At 42.6% G+C, this 17,079-nt stretch overlaps 1 protein-coding gene across 4 annotated transcripts in view; it reads right to left on the reverse strand.

The window, feature by feature from the left end:
* Positions 1-17,079, reverse strand: part of SYCP2L (synaptonemal complex protein 2 like) — a 51,689-nt gene that overhangs the window by 11,459 nt on the left and 23,151 nt on the right. For 3 of the 4 annotated variants that reach the window (XM_059724432.1, XM_059724429.1, XM_059724431.1), the window contains exons 21-29: positions 16,289-16,350; positions 13,274-13,325; positions 11,490-11,524; positions 10,810-10,864; positions 9,351-9,507; positions 8,282-8,331; positions 6,800-6,896; positions 5,404-5,486; positions 5,175-5,244 (exon numbers count right to left, since the gene is read on the reverse strand). In XM_059724432.1, coding sequence (XP_059580415.1) covers positions 5,175-5,244; positions 5,404-5,486; positions 6,800-6,896; positions 8,282-8,331; positions 9,351-9,507; positions 10,810-10,864; positions 11,490-11,524; positions 13,274-13,325; positions 16,289-16,350 — 661 coding nt within the window. The remainder of the gene's footprint in view (positions 1-5,174; positions 5,245-5,403; positions 5,487-6,799; positions 6,897-8,281; positions 8,332-9,350; positions 9,508-10,809; positions 10,865-11,489; positions 11,525-13,273; positions 13,326-16,288; positions 16,351-17,079) is intronic. The other variant, XM_059724430.1, reaches the window with a different exon arrangement.

The raw sequence follows: 17,079 nt of genomic DNA on the forward strand, positions 1-17,079 counted from the left end.
GTTTTTCATTTAATTTTCAATTCCTTTCTTAATGATGACAACATTTTATCAGCTTTTTGGTCGCCACTGCACATAGTTCTTTAAATGTCAGCTCAAATGTACAATGACTCCAAGGTCTCTTTCCTGAATCTTAACAGCCAATTCAGAACCCAGCATTTTGACATATAGTTTCCCCAGGTGCATTACCTTGCACTTCCTGACATTGAAGTTCACCCGCCTTTTTTTGGCTCACTCACTCAGCTTGGCAAAAACTTTCTGCTGCTCTTCTCCTTCGGCTTGGTTTTGACTACCCATAATAATTTGGTGTCATCTATAAACTTGGAGATTTTACTGGGCACCTGTTTCCAAGTCATTGATGAAAACATTGAACAATATTGGGCCCAGCACAGATCCCTGCTGGCCTTGTGTTTGACCTCCCTCTATCTTGAAAAATGACCACTTAGCCCTACCTTTTGCTTCCTATCTTTTAACCAGCTCTCACTTCATAAAAGAACTTTCCCTCCAATCCCATGGCAACATAGCCGGGTGTTTTTAAAGCCTTTGGTGAACTACCTTGTTGAAAGTTTTTTGAAAGTCCAAATGTATCACGTCATCTGGATTCCCCTCATCCACAAGCTTGTTGACAGCCTTTAAGAACTGAAGATGATTGGTGAGGAAGGATTTCTCTTCACAAAACCCAAACCCAACAGATCATACTTGGCCAGGTGACCCTGATTTTATTCTTTATTATAGTTTCTACTAATTTGCCAGGGATGGAAGTGAGATTCACTGGTCTGTACATCCCAGGATCACCTCTAGAGCCCTTTCTGAAGTTGGGCATTATGTTGGATACCTGCCAGTCTTCTGGCACAGAGGCCACTTGTAACCATAGGTTACATACTATTGCCAGTTATCTTACTATTTAACTTTTGAGTTCCTTCAGAACTCTCAGGCAAATGCCATCCAGTCCCGGTGACTTTAGTATTTAGTTTATTGATTTGTTCCAAAACCTACTCTACTGACGGAAACTGCCAATCAGAGTGCTCCAAGCCTGGGGAAGCACCACCATGATTCCAAAGCTGCGCTGAAGAGAGACAGAGACAGAGAGTCCAGTCCAGAGCAGAGAGTCCAGAGCACTGCTGGCTTCGGCTCCCCCACCCCACCCCCTCAAGTGGTGCTGAGGACTGGATGGGGGTGGAGGGAGCCTATGACCTGGTCCAACCCCCTGCACAAAATCTATCCCTGTTAAATACTTCCATGGGTGACCAGCATTCCAGGTGAAGTTTCCCCATGCCATGTGCACTCCAAAGCATAAAGGAAATGGGTCTGTGTTCCTCTCCATGGACTACCTGCATCTTAAGCCATGCAGGACTACTGAGCCAATGTGTAGAGGGAAACAAGGTTCATCAACAGAACTTGACATAGCTGAAGAGCATTAGGGAGACAGCAGGAGACATTTGAAGAAGAGGATGCTTGCAAAAAGTATTTACTGTCCACTTTAAGGGTGTGAACTTATTGAAATATGCTTGGCCAGGAGGTGCCTTTCAAAATCCAGGTCAGGCAACGACAACAGAAAAGAACCCTCTGAATCAATGCTACACACCACACCTTCCCACCACAGCACCACTCCCTACCCCCAAAGTTTTCCCTAGTACTGTGGGCTGCCCTGCCCCACCTCCTGAGGCAGGTGAAGGAAGTGGAAGCCAAAGGGAGGGTTAGTCAAACCCCACTGCTGCAGCCAGAGCAATTCAGTCTTACTGAAGAAATATCCTTAAGCATCTCATAGATTCATATATTATAGAGTTGAAAGGGAGCCAGTGGATCATCGTGTCCAACCCCCTGCCCCGGCAGAAAAGAGGACCGAGGTCAGACGACCCCAGCCAGGTGACTGTCAAGCCTCCTCTGGAAGACCTCCAAGTTAGGGGACACCACCACCTCTCTTGGAAGCCCATTCCAGACTCTGGCCACCCTTATTATAAAAAAATTTCTTCTTAATGTCTAACCTAAATCTACTCTCCACTAGTTTGCACCCATTATTCCTAGTTACTCCCTGGGGTGCTCTGGTAAACAGCACATCCCCAATTCCCTGCTATCCTCCCCTGATAAATTTATAGGTGGCTACAAGGTCACCCCTCAGCTGTCTTTTACATAGGCTGAAGAGATCCAGATCTCTCAACCTCTCCTTGTAGGGTCTTTCACAGAGACCACTAATCATGCGAGTGGCCCTCCTCTGAACCCTCTCCAGATCCTCAGTGTCCCTCTTGAAGTGCGGCGCCCAAAACTGGACCAGTACTCCAACTGCAGCCTGACTAATGCTGCATAGAGGGGGAGCATCACTTCCCTCAATCTGTCGGTCATGCATCTGCTAATACACGACAAGGTAGGATTGGCTTTGTTGATGGCCTCGTTGCACTGCTGACTCATGTTCATCTTGGAGTCAGCTATGACTCCAAGATCTCTCCCAGCCTCTGAGCTGCTGAGGACATCCCCCAACCTGTAGGTATGCTGGGGATTTCTCCTTCCTAGGTGGAGTACCTGACATTTATCTTTGTTGCATCCTATTACATTCCGCCCACTGAGCTAACCTGTACAGGTCGGCCTGTAACTGCTCCCTGCCCTCTGGTGTATTAACTTTGCCTCCTTCCAGGCCGAGAATGACCTGTCAGCCATCAATCTCTGGGAATTAACTACTGGTAAGTATGGGAATTAAATATTTGCAAAAAGGTTGAAAACTCAAAAAGGGCTATTAAAATGGTACAGAGCTATACACAATTACATTTTAAGCAAAATAAGTTGCAGAAAGGGCAAAGCCAGTAGAAAAATCTACACTTTACTAGAAATTTCTCCTGCGTTAAGGTCAAGGAAAAAAAAAAAGGATTTTTTTTTTTTTTTGCTTCAGGCAGGTATAGTAAGCAGTTAACACGGACTACTTTTAATGCAATGTGTCATGCAGTAATGCCTTAAACTGAATGGTCAAGTTAGATATCCACCGGTATAAAACACAATATTCTATTTTCCGAGTTTCATGCCAGAGGAACATTGGGTTGGACATACCCTGATAAGACCCTAACCCTACACATACCTTTGACTTTTCCTCCTCAAATATCAAACAATCCTATCACCTTAGCCTTTGAAAAAAGGCACAAAGCCCAGATTTCAATCATCTAATCTTCCATAAAACTGGTGACAACCTACCACCCCAGATAAAGTCAATGTAAATGAAGCAGCTAAACAACCAGGTATTCGAATCCAAGCCTATGAAGGAAAATCAAATCAAATCATAAAATATCAAATATCAAAGTCAGTAGGTACCAGTAAGAGCCTATGATCAAATGAAGTTAGAAGCTACTTATAACATACTGTCTAGAGCAGGGGTGAGCAAAATTATGGCCCACCGTCTGAATCCAGCCCACGGAGTCTTTGTCCAGGCTGCAGTAGGTCCTTTGGTCCCACCTGGCCAAGGCACCGTCTGGCCTGTAGCGCATCCTGTAGTGGGGCTGGGTCAACTCTGCAGCTGGACTGCAGCCTTTCTAGGCAGCCTAGGCAGCAGGGGCTCCTTCCAAGCTACCACTGCTGCTGGCCCCAGTCCTGTGGTATTAGCGGGGCCATGTGTACAGCCCTGACCCCAACCCGCCCCGCACTCACTCCGACTAGCCCGACCACCCTGAGCAGCTGCAGCAGTGGCAGCAGCCAGGCAGAATCTGCTGCTTGGCTTGGGCGAAAAGCAGCCCCTCCCCTTCGTCATTGTTGGGTCCTTCTTGCTGCAGCCGTTCAGAGCTCAGGCCCAGGCTGCCCAGCAACTCCTCTGTACTGCCACTGTTGCCCTGATGGGCAGCCCAGAGGTGGCTGTGAAAAGGAGCCGCAGGGTAGACTGGGCACAGGCTCTGGGCAGCTGCAGGAAGAAGGGCCCAGCGGCAGTAAGAGGGAGGGGCTGCTACCACTCTTCCAAGTGATGAGCAGCAGCATCTGCCCAGCCACTGCTCAGCATGGGCAGGTGGTCTGGAGCAGGCACGGGGCAGGCCAGAGCTGCGCACTGTTGGTGGTGGGGAGCTGCAGAGTGTACAGGATTTGGGTTGTAGTAGGGACAGGTGGGGGAGGGGGGAAGGGGGGCAGGTTCTGACCAGCGTGTAACAGCAACCCAGAAGAAGTGCCTATGTGGTCCACAGCCCAAATAAAGATTGCCTGCCCCTGGTCTAGAGTCTTTGTTGTGCCAACATGGAGTATGTGCCAGCATTGTTCTTCCCCAGTATAATTAAACAACCAGTTATTTGAATTCTATTTATTTGAAATGTTGAGGTATCAGGGGGTAAACTGATTCAGAAGTGAGATGACAATCAAAGTTGCCTATTTCTAAAGAACCAGGAAGTCTGCTTTACGGAAATGTTATTAGGGATGGGAGGGGTTGCGGGGACGGGGAACCATGCTTGGCAAGAAAGATTACTAATGCCTCTGAAGAAGCAATGCCAGTTATAAACACATAAGACACCTGCTCATCACCCACTACCTTACACATATGTTGAGGTAACCAATTAAGCTGCTGCAGAAAGCTGACAAAGCCACAAAGAAAAACAAACAAACAAACAAACAAACAAACAAAAAAAACAAAAAAAAACCCAAAAAAACCAGCAACCACCAACCACTGAATTTTCCACACACCAGCATTTGTAAGATGGCAGCAAATTCCAGAGGTGCATATACTTTGTGTTTAATAGAAAAAGTGCAGTAACAATAAAAGTATCATTCCTGGAAAGGGCCCAGAAAAATAAGGATAACTTAAAAACTAAGGCATTATCTGAGATATAGACTGATAATTTCAGAGACAGATTCCAATTTAAATTACATTATCCCTCAAGTTGTGTGCATTTTTTAAAAATTCATTCCAATACATAATTAGATTTTAGCATTTCTGGTCTGTGTGTCCCTACCCAAAAAAATAACACATGAGAATATGTGCCATGAATTTAAAAAAGACAGACAGACATAACTACAGCACAGAACAAACAATTTGTACAACGGGAAAATGGAATATATTAATAACTTCATATTCAAAAAGAGATTTCCCAGTTTGGGGCCCTTGAAAGAAAAGACATCTGAGTATATAATTCCCATTTATGCTTTTAAAAAGGTGTTACATTCCCTGTCCCCCTTCCCTTCCTTGCCCCCCCTCCCCTCCCCAAGACATTTAGTCATTATACCTGAGACTTTTCTTTTATTCCTGTATTTTTTATGATCTGGTCCTAGTTTACTGGACATGTTCTCAAATTTCTAGAGAAAAAGGAAAAATAGAAGTGAAGGTACTGCATGCAAAACAGCTGTGGAACAAAAAAAAAAGCTACCCTGATAGCATCTTGCTAAACAAACTAACAGTATTAGAAATCATCTAAAACAATTCATTAGAATATGCCACAGTACTGTACACTGCACCTGGGACATCCCCTCTCCAGTGTCAGAATGTCCATGGACAGATTCATTAAATGGTAGTGTAAGATCTTCTGTTTCTAAGTCACCTGAAAAAAAAAGTACTTCAGTTGTATAAGCAGATACCTTTAGCCAAGTAATAAAAGCAACAAGAAAGAAATTGTATACTTAAAGTAATTGTCTGCACATATTAAACAGAATATTAAAATTTGGTAACCTTCTTGATGCAAGGGGAAAAAAAGGCTACTGTATTTTCACTTGCAGTTTACAGAAATTCCTCCACTTTACATTGCTGCAGTAGCACTCTGTGGACACATCTACTAGGGCTGTTCAAGAGGAAACAGCATTTCATTTCGAATTTCATTTCAATTCAAAACAACTGCTCCATTTTGCTTTGTCAGAACAGTGACACTGTTTCAACGTTTCGCCCATTAGTTATAATGGAGAAGCTCAAAACAGCCTCTCTCATCTGGCAGGCAGATCAGGGCTGTGGGCCCCCGATTTGCTTGCCAGATGTGGGAGGGAAGCCAGTGCTGCTGCCTGGGACTGGGGAAAGGAACTGAGCCCGATTGCTGTTCCCATCTCCAGCCCACTTGTAGGCTCAGCTCCCTTCCCCTGCACTGTGATCGGCTTCCTGCAGCCCAGAGACAGGAGATGGGGAGAGCCAGGGCTGCGCTCCCGGCTCCTGCTGGGAGCGCAGCCCCAGTTCTCCTCTGTCTCCCACCACCTTGCTGCTGGCGGCTTCGAAACATTTTAACTAGCCTTGTTTTGTTTCAAGGCAGTTTCAAAGCTCTTTGTTTCGATTTGATTTCGCTGTTTCGAGCTTGAAATGAGTCGAAACAGTGTCGAATCGAAACAGCCAGCAAAATTTTGCACAGCCTTAATATATACACGTGCAAATAACGTAGCAATAAACTCTGGTGCATATCACACTGGAATTCATTGCTCCTGGGTGTTACATTTGCATGCGTGTCCAATAACACAGCACATTGAGCCAGGTCACAGCAGCCTTGGTTGGCAGGGGTTTCAGGAGTGGGTGGGGAGTCAGCTGGCCAGCCGAGGGCTGCTCCAAGCCAGCTCAACATTCTGTGGAGGAGCTGGCTTGCAGGTGGAGCATGAGGGTGCTCCAATGCAGGGCTAGCTGGCAGCTAGCACCTTCATGCCCTAGCTAACCCAGTTTCCATCTGCACATGCACTGTGGGAGAGTACTTTACTTTGCTGCAGAATAGTACCTGTATGTATAAGACCATGAAAAAGAAATAGTAGACAGCAATAAATTCTTTCAGTTTACAAGGATTTCAAACCAGCAGAAAAAGTATTAGTAACAGAAAGTAAGAGACCAGCACTGTGATAAGGTTTCTTTGGGGAGGGGGGAAGAGGAGGGAAAAAGACCCTCAAATACCAGGAGATCTCACTGCAGACAAATCAAGTGTTGCTGTACTGGATTTAGTTTCTTTCCTCAGTATATCCTGATGTACTCTCGGCCTGGAAACTCCAACCTAAAAATACAGCTGCATTTTAAAAAGAACTTATTTTGTTTAGACAGTGTAACAAACAGTAGCATTACACAGGCTTTCATTTTGTCTAGTGAGGCTTTTACAGGGAGATGCACTGAATCATGTAAGGGGGCAGGGACCCCTTTGACTACCAAGAAGATTTGCATACTTAAAATTAAGATGCACCCCTAACATTTCCACTTTAGCACATACAGGTCATTGCTCATATGACTCACTATATGTTGAACCAAGAGCAGGAGGAAAGTAATACTTAAGGAATCTGGGGGAAAACAAACAAACAAACTCATAACATTATTTATGATGCATTCACAAGTCTCTTGGTCATTATACAGTGTTCCTTAGACTCATGACCAAGTGTTATCAGTTTTCCACATTTATTTCTCTACTATGCAGCCTCTACAGCAGGGGTGGGCAAAATGTGGCTCGTGAGCTGGATGTGGCCTGCCAAGCTGTTCTATCTGGCCCGCAGGGCCCCTAAAAATTTTAGAAAATTCATATTAATCTGCCCTGGGCTGCCTGTCATGCAGCCCTCAATGGCTTGCCAAAACTCAGTAAGCGGCCCTCTGCCCAAAGTAATTGCCCAACCCTGCTCTACAGCCTAACTTGTGTTCAGCATTTTTGAGCCACTGAGTGAGATCACAATCCATATAGGGACCATGTGGATGTCTGGGAATATGGGCCCAGAAAACTACCTAACAGAGAAATGAAAAGGAAGCAGAGATGAAGTGTAACAACATTTTCAGGTTCTAGAATACGCTCCAACTCTTCAATACTTTTCTGGAATGAAATGTATGACCTTCAGAAGTCTCCCCAGTTTTGAATTATGCATGCTTATTTTTGCCCTGTTTCCCAAAATTACAGATAAATAAAAGGGAACTTGTTTGAGAGCACTTTACACTTTCCCATTTGTGCTATGACTTAAATTGAAAACAGAAGAAAAAAAAACAGCTAGAACAGAATAAAAACCCTATACCTCTAACCTTTCAAAGATGTATGTATTTTCAGCTACATTCAGTATATAAAGATGCTCTTAGTGAACACACTCCTACTGCAAATGTAGATGGAAAAAATTCAAAGAGCATAGCAGTGGTTTAACTAGGTAACATTTAGAAGGGTTTCCTGGACTACAAGTGCCTGTGCATACTTTGATATGCAATCTATAGGCAGTTAGCTAGACAGTCTAGCTTTACTTTAGTTGTGTAAATTAAGCAATACATGTCCTTTCAAAACCAGGTTATTGTAGATGCATTTTAATACTAACATATAACCTTGACTAGAAAGCAGTAATTCAAAATCGCACATAAATGTACTTCATGCAAGTAATGCTTTAGTAGAGGTGCAGTCCAAGTATCATAATAGCTCCTTACTTTCTTTGTCTGGTAATCACTGCCACTACTTGCAGACGACAATGGCAACACTACAAGAAAAAACAAAAACCAAAACATGCACAAAGGTGACTCCATTGCTGCTGACATTGTACCAGTCAAATTAAAACCTCATGAGACAGCTTTATATTCTTAGAACTTACAAGGCTTAATATTGTGCTTATTTATTTCCCCCAATTGCCTAATAATACAAATCACAAGTTACTTTAAGACTGCTGCCACTCTACACCCAAAGAAAGGGGTAGACCTTGCTATTTATCTGAAAGACTGTCATCTGAATCCTGGCAGACAGATACAGAAACTGAAACCAAGTTGAAGGACCATCACTGAACTCAACCTGAAGCTCTTCCCTCCCTCCCAACCATCTTCCTTCCTTTTTCAAAACCCCCCTGAGTGTCCATGAGTACCTGCACAGACTTCATGCAACAAGATGGGAAAACAGATGTTATAGTTGAGGATCTACCATGCCTTGAAGAGGTTATATTAACAGCCTATGTGTAACCTGATAACAGACATAACATGCAACAAACTTTTAAGTGGGAGACACTATCAAAGCTTATAATGTCCATTTAATTCTTTTCTCACAAAAGTACCTAGAGCAGAGGATAGGCACTTGTAAATCTACGCAAGTAAGGAAGAAGGCAACCTCCTTCTGCATTAGCTTCCCCAGGGTCTGAAGATGCAGCCCTGTAGAGACACATTTTGTGAACAGGACAAAGCAATGGAAAATTGCAACTGGATCTACAGACCACAAGGAAAGACTGTCTCATTTTTGCTGGGCAAAAAATAGAAAGCAGCACTTTAAACAGTCACTACCTGAGCTGCTCTCTCTCATCTCACACATGGATTACAAACAAGCATTTTGCATGGCAGATGCACTCCCACTCAAGTCATGGATAAGCAGGTGTCCTAGCCCACTGGTGAACCAGCAGGATTTCAGCATTGCTCAGATGGAGCCTCAGTCCCACAGAAGCCGAGTAACCCCAACTTGGACTCAGTCTTCTGTTTTACTTCACTGTAGAGAGTGTGCCACGCAACCTATTGCACTCACCTTTCAACTTACTTCTGAGCCTTGGCCTTCTCCGGGTATAGTCCTGAGCTTTCAGCAATGGTTTTTTCTGAGAATCAAGGATCCAGCTTTTTTCACTCTGACTATTGCTTGTAGTGTCATGGTTACTTTCAGAGAAAAGATGCTTCCTGTAATCAGACTAAAGACACTAAGAAGTCAGTTCCAACTCCCCCCAGAAATACTGCACTGCCATTTTTAACTAGCCCAGTAGCAAACACCCAGCTAAGCACAACCCATACAACTCATTCAAAAGAATTAAATAGCTAGCTGTTTAGTCTGGGTCAGAACAGCAGTAAGAGATGAGATGCTACAACAACGCCTTCTCCCACCAGTCTTGTTTTTGTAATAGGGTTTTTTTTAAACCCCACTTCCCCCCCCCCCCACCCTTATTGCTATGAGAAACCCCAGACAGAAAGAGAAACTGGCTGTATGATGGTCAGGGTGCCAAAGGAGCCAATTAGCAATGTGAAAGCATTATTTTTCCCCCTTAATCTTTGGTTACAGCAATCAAATAGTAGAGGTCAGTTCTAGACAGAAGAGTGGAACCAGTCCTCTTTGGGCCACTGCAGCAGTGGAAAGAGGCAAGTAGACAATACAGCACAAGGGATTTGGCAGCTAGTGCATAGCGTTGAGTGTCTGCCTTCTGCAGTAGCACCCCAACACTGCAGCATGCCAGGGCTGCAAAGCGATGTAGCCGAAAGTGATACTGTTGCTCTGGGTATTATGAGCAGGTAAATGGCCCTGGAGTCAGCTGCTAACTAGCACAATTTAGGACAACATTGTGGCTAATCTTAGCTACCACACAGCTATCCCAAGGACCAGGGAGTTGCAGCAAGCCCTCTACTCCCACTATGAAAAACCGGGAATTTCTTTTTGCAGAGAACTTCTGACCCGCAACGGTACAGCACTAACACACCACTGTCATACCATGAAATAAAGATTTTGCAGGTTTGCTGCCTCTTCAAAATGTGTATGCGGCCTTAAGGCTAATAAAAAAGTGCTGGACTGACAGCCTCATAGCCCCTCCAAGTCACAGGTCATTAAGCAGCACCAACAGTCCAGAGCCACCCATCAACAAGAACCAGGTCTTCTCTCCACCTTTATCATTCATTCTAGGCCCCTGCTCCATGCTGGGCCCAGCCAGCCTTTTTACAAATCAGTTGCCTGAACTTCAATCCAGAGCGCCAGGCACAAGAAAACCAATTCAGTGGTGGTCAAGAGCCATGCAGAAAGTTTCTAGTCACAAGTACTAGAGTCCACAACATGTTTGTGAAAGGAGGGGAAAGTTTGGAGTAACTCTGAATGGGAATAGGAGGTTTCCCAGTTAATGTCTTGGGAGAAGCCTAATTATTTATTTAGGTGTAGAAACAAGCCATGTTTATTGCTCAATAGACAATATTCTCCACAAGTACTTTGTAACAGGAAAATACGAGCTACCTACCAGTCTTCTACCAACTTTCCCTGATTCTCGTTTTGCACTTCCATTTTCATAAACCCTGTTAAGTAACCCAAAATTGCGTACATTACAACTAATCAAAGAAACTTAACAACATTGCTATGGAGCCTGCTGGTGCTGGAGTGAGGGTAAGTGGTGGGATGGGGAATGAGGGAGTGGGGACGGGCCCAAGCTTTAGGGAGCAAGCTGCCACCCCCTCCACCCTCACTGCCTGCCTGCCCGCCCATTTGCCACACTTTCCCCACTGTAGTGGTGATAAGGATGAATTTAAGATGACCCTCCAATAATTAAGTTCTGTACATGGAAAATTATAACAATTTCTATGTATAGAATCTTTTTAATACTACTTGCGATAATTATTTAGAGTCATTTTGGATTTGGGTAAATATGATGTTCATAAGAGGAGTCCCACTGTTAAAAGTGAGCAGAATTCACCCAGTCTTAACTATCATCTTTTCATCAACTCTTATATATATCCCCATTTGTGACAAACTACTTAGATAGCTATAAGGTCTCCAGAACTACCATTTTTAAGAAAAAACATTAAATACATAAAAATACATTGGCACTTTCTTTTTTGTTCCTAATTAACGGAGAAGTTGCTTTTTGTAAAAAGTATTGTGTTCTTTATCATGCAAGATATAAGTATATATATGGTCCTGTACCTTTGGCCAAGAATTTTTTGTTTTGCTTCAGTTACCTAAAAAAGAAACTACATTTCAAAATTCCAATATCCCACAGAATAAGCATTCTAATTTTACTAGATAAAAGTGGGTATGCTTATTTAAAAATAGTGTAGCATCTGTCAAAGGAGGGATTTATGCTGACAGCTAGTGGCAATATTAAGAGTTGCAGGAAGTCTAGTTTAATGGCAGACAATGTGAAGAAAGAACAACAGATCCATGATAGGGGTAGGAGCTATATATGGAACCAAGCTTAGAAGAGTTAACGTGAATGTAGCTTAACGTATTTTCAGAGCTCCATGTAAATCAAAATAAAGTAATGACATGACTGAAATCATAAAGACATTTCTGGTTGCTGTAGCTGCAAAAGGAGTATTACAAGCAACAGATGCTGTAGTACAGCTCTTTTCTTACCACAAAAGAGATGAAAGCTCTTTGAGCAATGATATTTAGTAATCTGATCTTGGCTAGTGGAGGCCAATTTGACATTACATTCAGAATCAGTACAAGGTTGCAGAGGCAGACACCACAAGGAGGAAGTGCCAGAATTAAGGTGGTCTTAATTGGGCTCATACTATATTACACGATCACACTTTCTTTGTTTTTGTTTTTAAATGAAGGCCCTGTCATTTCAGTGCACAGAAAGGCAGGTGCACACTTAATAAGGTCTTCTTCTTCCACATGCAAGCCAAGGTCTTGTCTACTCTATGGCACTCAAAGCCAGTTCTTAAAGTTAAATTCTCAGTCTCCTCATGGAGCTTTTCCATGTCACTCATCACAATAGTATCAGAGTATTTCAAACAGTTACTTACTCCTGTTGAATGAGACAGCATTGTCCTCCAAACACCCCATCCTCCCCCAAAAAAGGGAAAGACACAAAAAATAACCCTTTAATTTTAGGAGCTTGACCTGAGATACTCTAGGCCCCATTCCCCCAACCCCAGCCAAGTACTCAGCATCATACAGCTCTTTGTATCTCTGAAGCACAGCTCACATTCAGGTATAATGGAAGTTAGTGTTCAGCATTGACAAATAAGATTTCAGTCAAGCAATCAACTGTCTTAAATAGGAGACCACCACTTCTCCTGAAATTCTGTCCTATTCACTCCACACCTTCGAGCTTCTGTTACAAGCAAGGCAGAAGTCTTACAGAATACAGCCTCCCTCATACACAATCTCATCTTATCCCCACAGCCAGGTTTCCAGGCATACTAAAGGACGCAGGGGGTCTGTGGAAAAAATAGTATGTCATCATGTAATTAGAGACTTGTGCACATGCGTATTAAAAGGGACCAAATTCAAGTTGTACAGGCAGCCTTAATTCTGGTACCACCTAGCTTCTGAGTAATTCTTTGCAACTTTTATATACAATAAAAGCTGTTAAATGTTATATTTCTTTACAATCCATTAAAAAAAAAGTCATAAATAAAACAACCAATTCTGTCACAGGAAATCATAACAAGTACCCTAACCTGTAACTAGTTTCACCAGGTAACAATTATGGCACACAATTACATCTATACCCACTCCTACGAAGTGAGACAAGGGTATCAAGTCCCTGGTTTTCAAAAGTCTGTTTACTCACTGTCTGATTCTAGCTTATTGGGAGCCAGTTCAATCCCCTCAAAAGAGCTTTTTGCCTCTTCTATAGTAAGAAATGCAGCCTACTGAAAGCAACTCCCTGCCATCATTTGCCAAATAGACATCTTTACATAAAACAAGTCATACTCCAATTAGGTTCCTAGACATTTTTGCCCCAACTTTACCTCTACATGACTTCCAGGGTCTGATGAAGTTTCAAACTTGTAAGACTCCTCCCTACAAGGTGACATGTACAAAATATATGAAGAATTTGTGGCACAGTTATGAAAAACAAGCCTGTATAAATTTCATTAAAAGTAGAATATTGAACCAATGCAGATATTTGTTATTTGCGGTATAATTAATACTTAGAGACACATACACATGGGCCTGTTTTGGCTCTCTTGTCCTCTTACCCATTTCCTCTTCACTTCCTACTATTTAATTCTCATGCAATGCATTTTTAAACACTACAGAATTCTTCAGGAATATGCAACTGCTGCAAAAACTTCTTTAAGTATTTCTCTAGTCCCCCATAAATCAGTAATAGTTAAACAAGGAAAAAGCCCCTCATTACTTTATAAAAGGTAGGATTTTCAGAAGTATTTAGGTGAATCTCAGGGAGACATTATTCCAGGGTGCTTTTGAGAATTCCACCTTTCAATGGTTGCTTTCTGGTCACACCTCTGCAAGCATCCAGATAAGAAAGCTCGTATCCCATTATTATTGAAAACAGAAGTAATTTACAATAAAAATGAAGAGAGATACAATTTCTTTAGACTTTAGTAACTAGTAAAAACCCTACTAATTAGGTTTAAAAATGTTCTCTACTAAACAGAAGAGTAGTATATACAGCAAGTGATATAGAGAAATAGCTCCTTCTTCCATGCTAGGGATTCCTAATCAGGAGGTGAAAGCCACATTTCTTTAAACTATACTAGACAGAGCCCTAGAAAAAGCGGAATGACTGAGGCTAGGCAGTGGTGTGTATTGTCTTTTCCATGTTGTTTCTATGAAGCCAGCCCTGCTTTGGCAGGCCATAATACATTACAATATTCAGCAATATTTCCATATTTTAAAAAACTGTAGAACTTTCCCTGCTAGTTAGTCCTCACAACAACCTGAGCCAGTAAACACCCAGTAAAATCTGACAAATGAGCTTTGGCAATATTTCTTCCCCATTTTGCCTGGCTTCAGACTCCAGTGGTATGGCTTCCAAAGAGATTAAGACTAAGAAGAGAATTCAGATTTTAGAGATGAAAGCTACATCTGACAGAACATACTAAGCTCTCTCATTTACAGGTAACATAAAGGTACCTTTAAAATTAGTTTGAGTACCAAAAACAAACTAGTTATAGCAGCACTGAATTCCCTGTGGGACTTTAGCTAGCCATTGATACCCAGACTGGGGATTTTAAAGCCAAGTCAGGCATCTCTCCATGTTATACCGCTGCCAGTGGCATAGGCAGATCTTAAATGGGTAAGAATGACAGTCTATCCCCACTAGATGGAGCCCATCAATTAAAACTGGTTCCCTCTCCACCTTTTGGAAGGACCTCTCACCAGTAACAAAAAACAAAACAAAACTCAACAACCCACAAATGCAGTATCTAGAGTTATGAAGCTACAAGATTAAACTGAGCCATCATAACACTACCAAGCACCCTTCCCCCACCTCCCCTAATGGTCACATGTAGCTGTTTATTGCCTTGCTTGCCCTGTGCTTTACTGGAGAGAAATGCATGAGGACAAGCTGACTTTGTTCAGAAAGAGAGGATGGCGATGCTGTTTGAATCATCTCAATGCACTGAAAAAAGGGTCCTGGCTGCTCCATCTGGTCAGTACCTCCCAAAGACACTCAAACAGTTGTTACACTTTTAGACCCACGGCTTCAAGTTTATTTTGGGTATACTGGTAGTTCACAAATGCCACTTCAGAACTGAAAATAAAATCAGTACTTCTCTATAAATTTGGTTGGATGTTAACAATCGGATCCCTGGAAAAGTGGTACTCAAGTATGCTGAGAACCTGCTCTTCCAGGCCAAAGAACTCAAGACTCAATCTACACTACAAAGCTTAAATTTGCTCCCGTTCTACCAGAAATATTTTTAGTGCATTTGTGCTTAAAGCCCCTCTAATGCAGCAGAACCCTCCTTTCTCCTGGAGGGACTGCTCCAAACTTCTGTCCTGTGAGTGGCTGACAGAACAATATGGATGCCACTCTAGTGGTGGGAAGGGGCTCTGCCTAAGATGTGCTCCCAGTGCAAGCCACAGTCCAGGGAATCAGGAGCACAGTTTGAAAACACTGTACTGTGGTTCTCCTCTGCCTCCCAGGACCAGACTATGCCAGCGGATGGATAGGCCTCACCAAAGAGAGGAAGTGAATTTAAAATATAAAATAATTTCCCCGGGGGGGGGGATAAAGACAATACTTGGGACACAATGTGGCATGGTAACTTACTCTATAAATCAGAGTCAATTATGCATATGTGAATCAAGTCACCTACAGTCATAAGAGTTAACTTCCAAATAATTATTTCACATTGAACTTATGCACCAGGGTTCATGAAATTCTCCCTACGGCCAAACCATGGCAGGCAGCCTGCTAGTAGCATGGGTAGCCTCTATGGGGAATGTGGCACATGCAAGAGGCAGTAGGGAACAGAGACAGATCAGGCTGGGACCAGGAAGAGCAGAGCAACAGATTGAGCAGGGAAAGATTATTGGGGTGGCACTCCAGGACAAGGTAGGATTTACTTTATGCCATACCTGCCAAAAAAAGGTCAGCCACCACTGCTCTATAGCACAATACTGCCTAGCTAAATGCAGTACTGACAATGTGGTCAGATTACATTAGTAGTGTAAACGAGGGTTGTGCAACGCAGGCACTAGCCTCAGGGGCCAATTTAGAGGGAGCACAAGAATGGCCCCCTGCCACTGTTGAGGGCACAAGCCCTGGATTATACATCTTCCCCTGAAGCGCTGGTCAGAGGTGTACAAAACCCTCAAAACAGACTGGTCTTCTCTAATCCACCCTAAAAGAGAACATGGCTATTCTGTTCAGACCATTAAGTGTTGCTGATATGAGTTTTAAAAACTTTATCTAGTTTTAACATTAAATGTTGATGCAGAAAGCTTTAAAATGGTTTCAAAATATGGTGCACCCAACGTTTGATACATTGTAAGAATTTTATACCTACTTCAGCTCTATCATTTGCTTGACCAAGCTTGTTCTTCGTTTTTTCTTCTCCAATGCATCATCCTTAAAAAGAGATACAGACTGGCATAGTAGGTAAAACTATTACTTACAATTAAAGTGATAGGAAAGAGACACTCCCCTTAGCAGGATTCTTTTCATAGTCATAAAGCTAAAAAGATGCTAGGAAAGGCAAAGAAGAGAGGGAACACACAAAAGAACAGCAAAGAAGGTAGAACATTTAATATCTTTAAAAATTTATTCCCAAGGTAAGCACAGATTGAACTGGGTGTCAGCTGTGGGCCTGAACTGGCCTGTCCTAAAAAAGACAAGTCTTCAAAACACGGGCATTTCTGGTCAGACACTTGTTAAAGCAAACTTCTAAAACACCCACTTCAAAAATCAAATGCCACTTGTTTCTGGGTCCTTAACAGGCCTAAGTTGCACACAGATCTGCAGTTATATGATCTTTCTGAAGGAGAAAGAAAGGTGGGAGAGGTGAGGTATCAGGCTAAGTGCCTAAATATGTTTTTTGGTGCCTGATTTCAGGCACTTATGATGGAAATGTTACATGATTGTTTTTAAAGCTTTTCACATTTGCAATACAATGGAGAAAGTAGCTATGGTGAAAAATATTAGTTACTTAATTCCTAGAAGCTCCAGCCATGGACAACTTTGTGCTAGGTGCTGCACACAAACGTATCAAAGAGTCTTACTTATAAGTAATCATTATTAGAACACGAACTACTTGCAGTTTTCACAGGAAAGCAATGATCACTTAGGAGGATTTCCCCC

The sequence above is a fragment of the Alligator mississippiensis genome, chromosome 3 (assembly GCF_030867095.1).
Source record: "Alligator mississippiensis isolate rAllMis1 chromosome 3, rAllMis1, whole genome shotgun sequence".
Lineage (NCBI taxonomy): Eukaryota > Metazoa > Chordata > Crocodylia > Alligatoridae > Alligator > Alligator mississippiensis.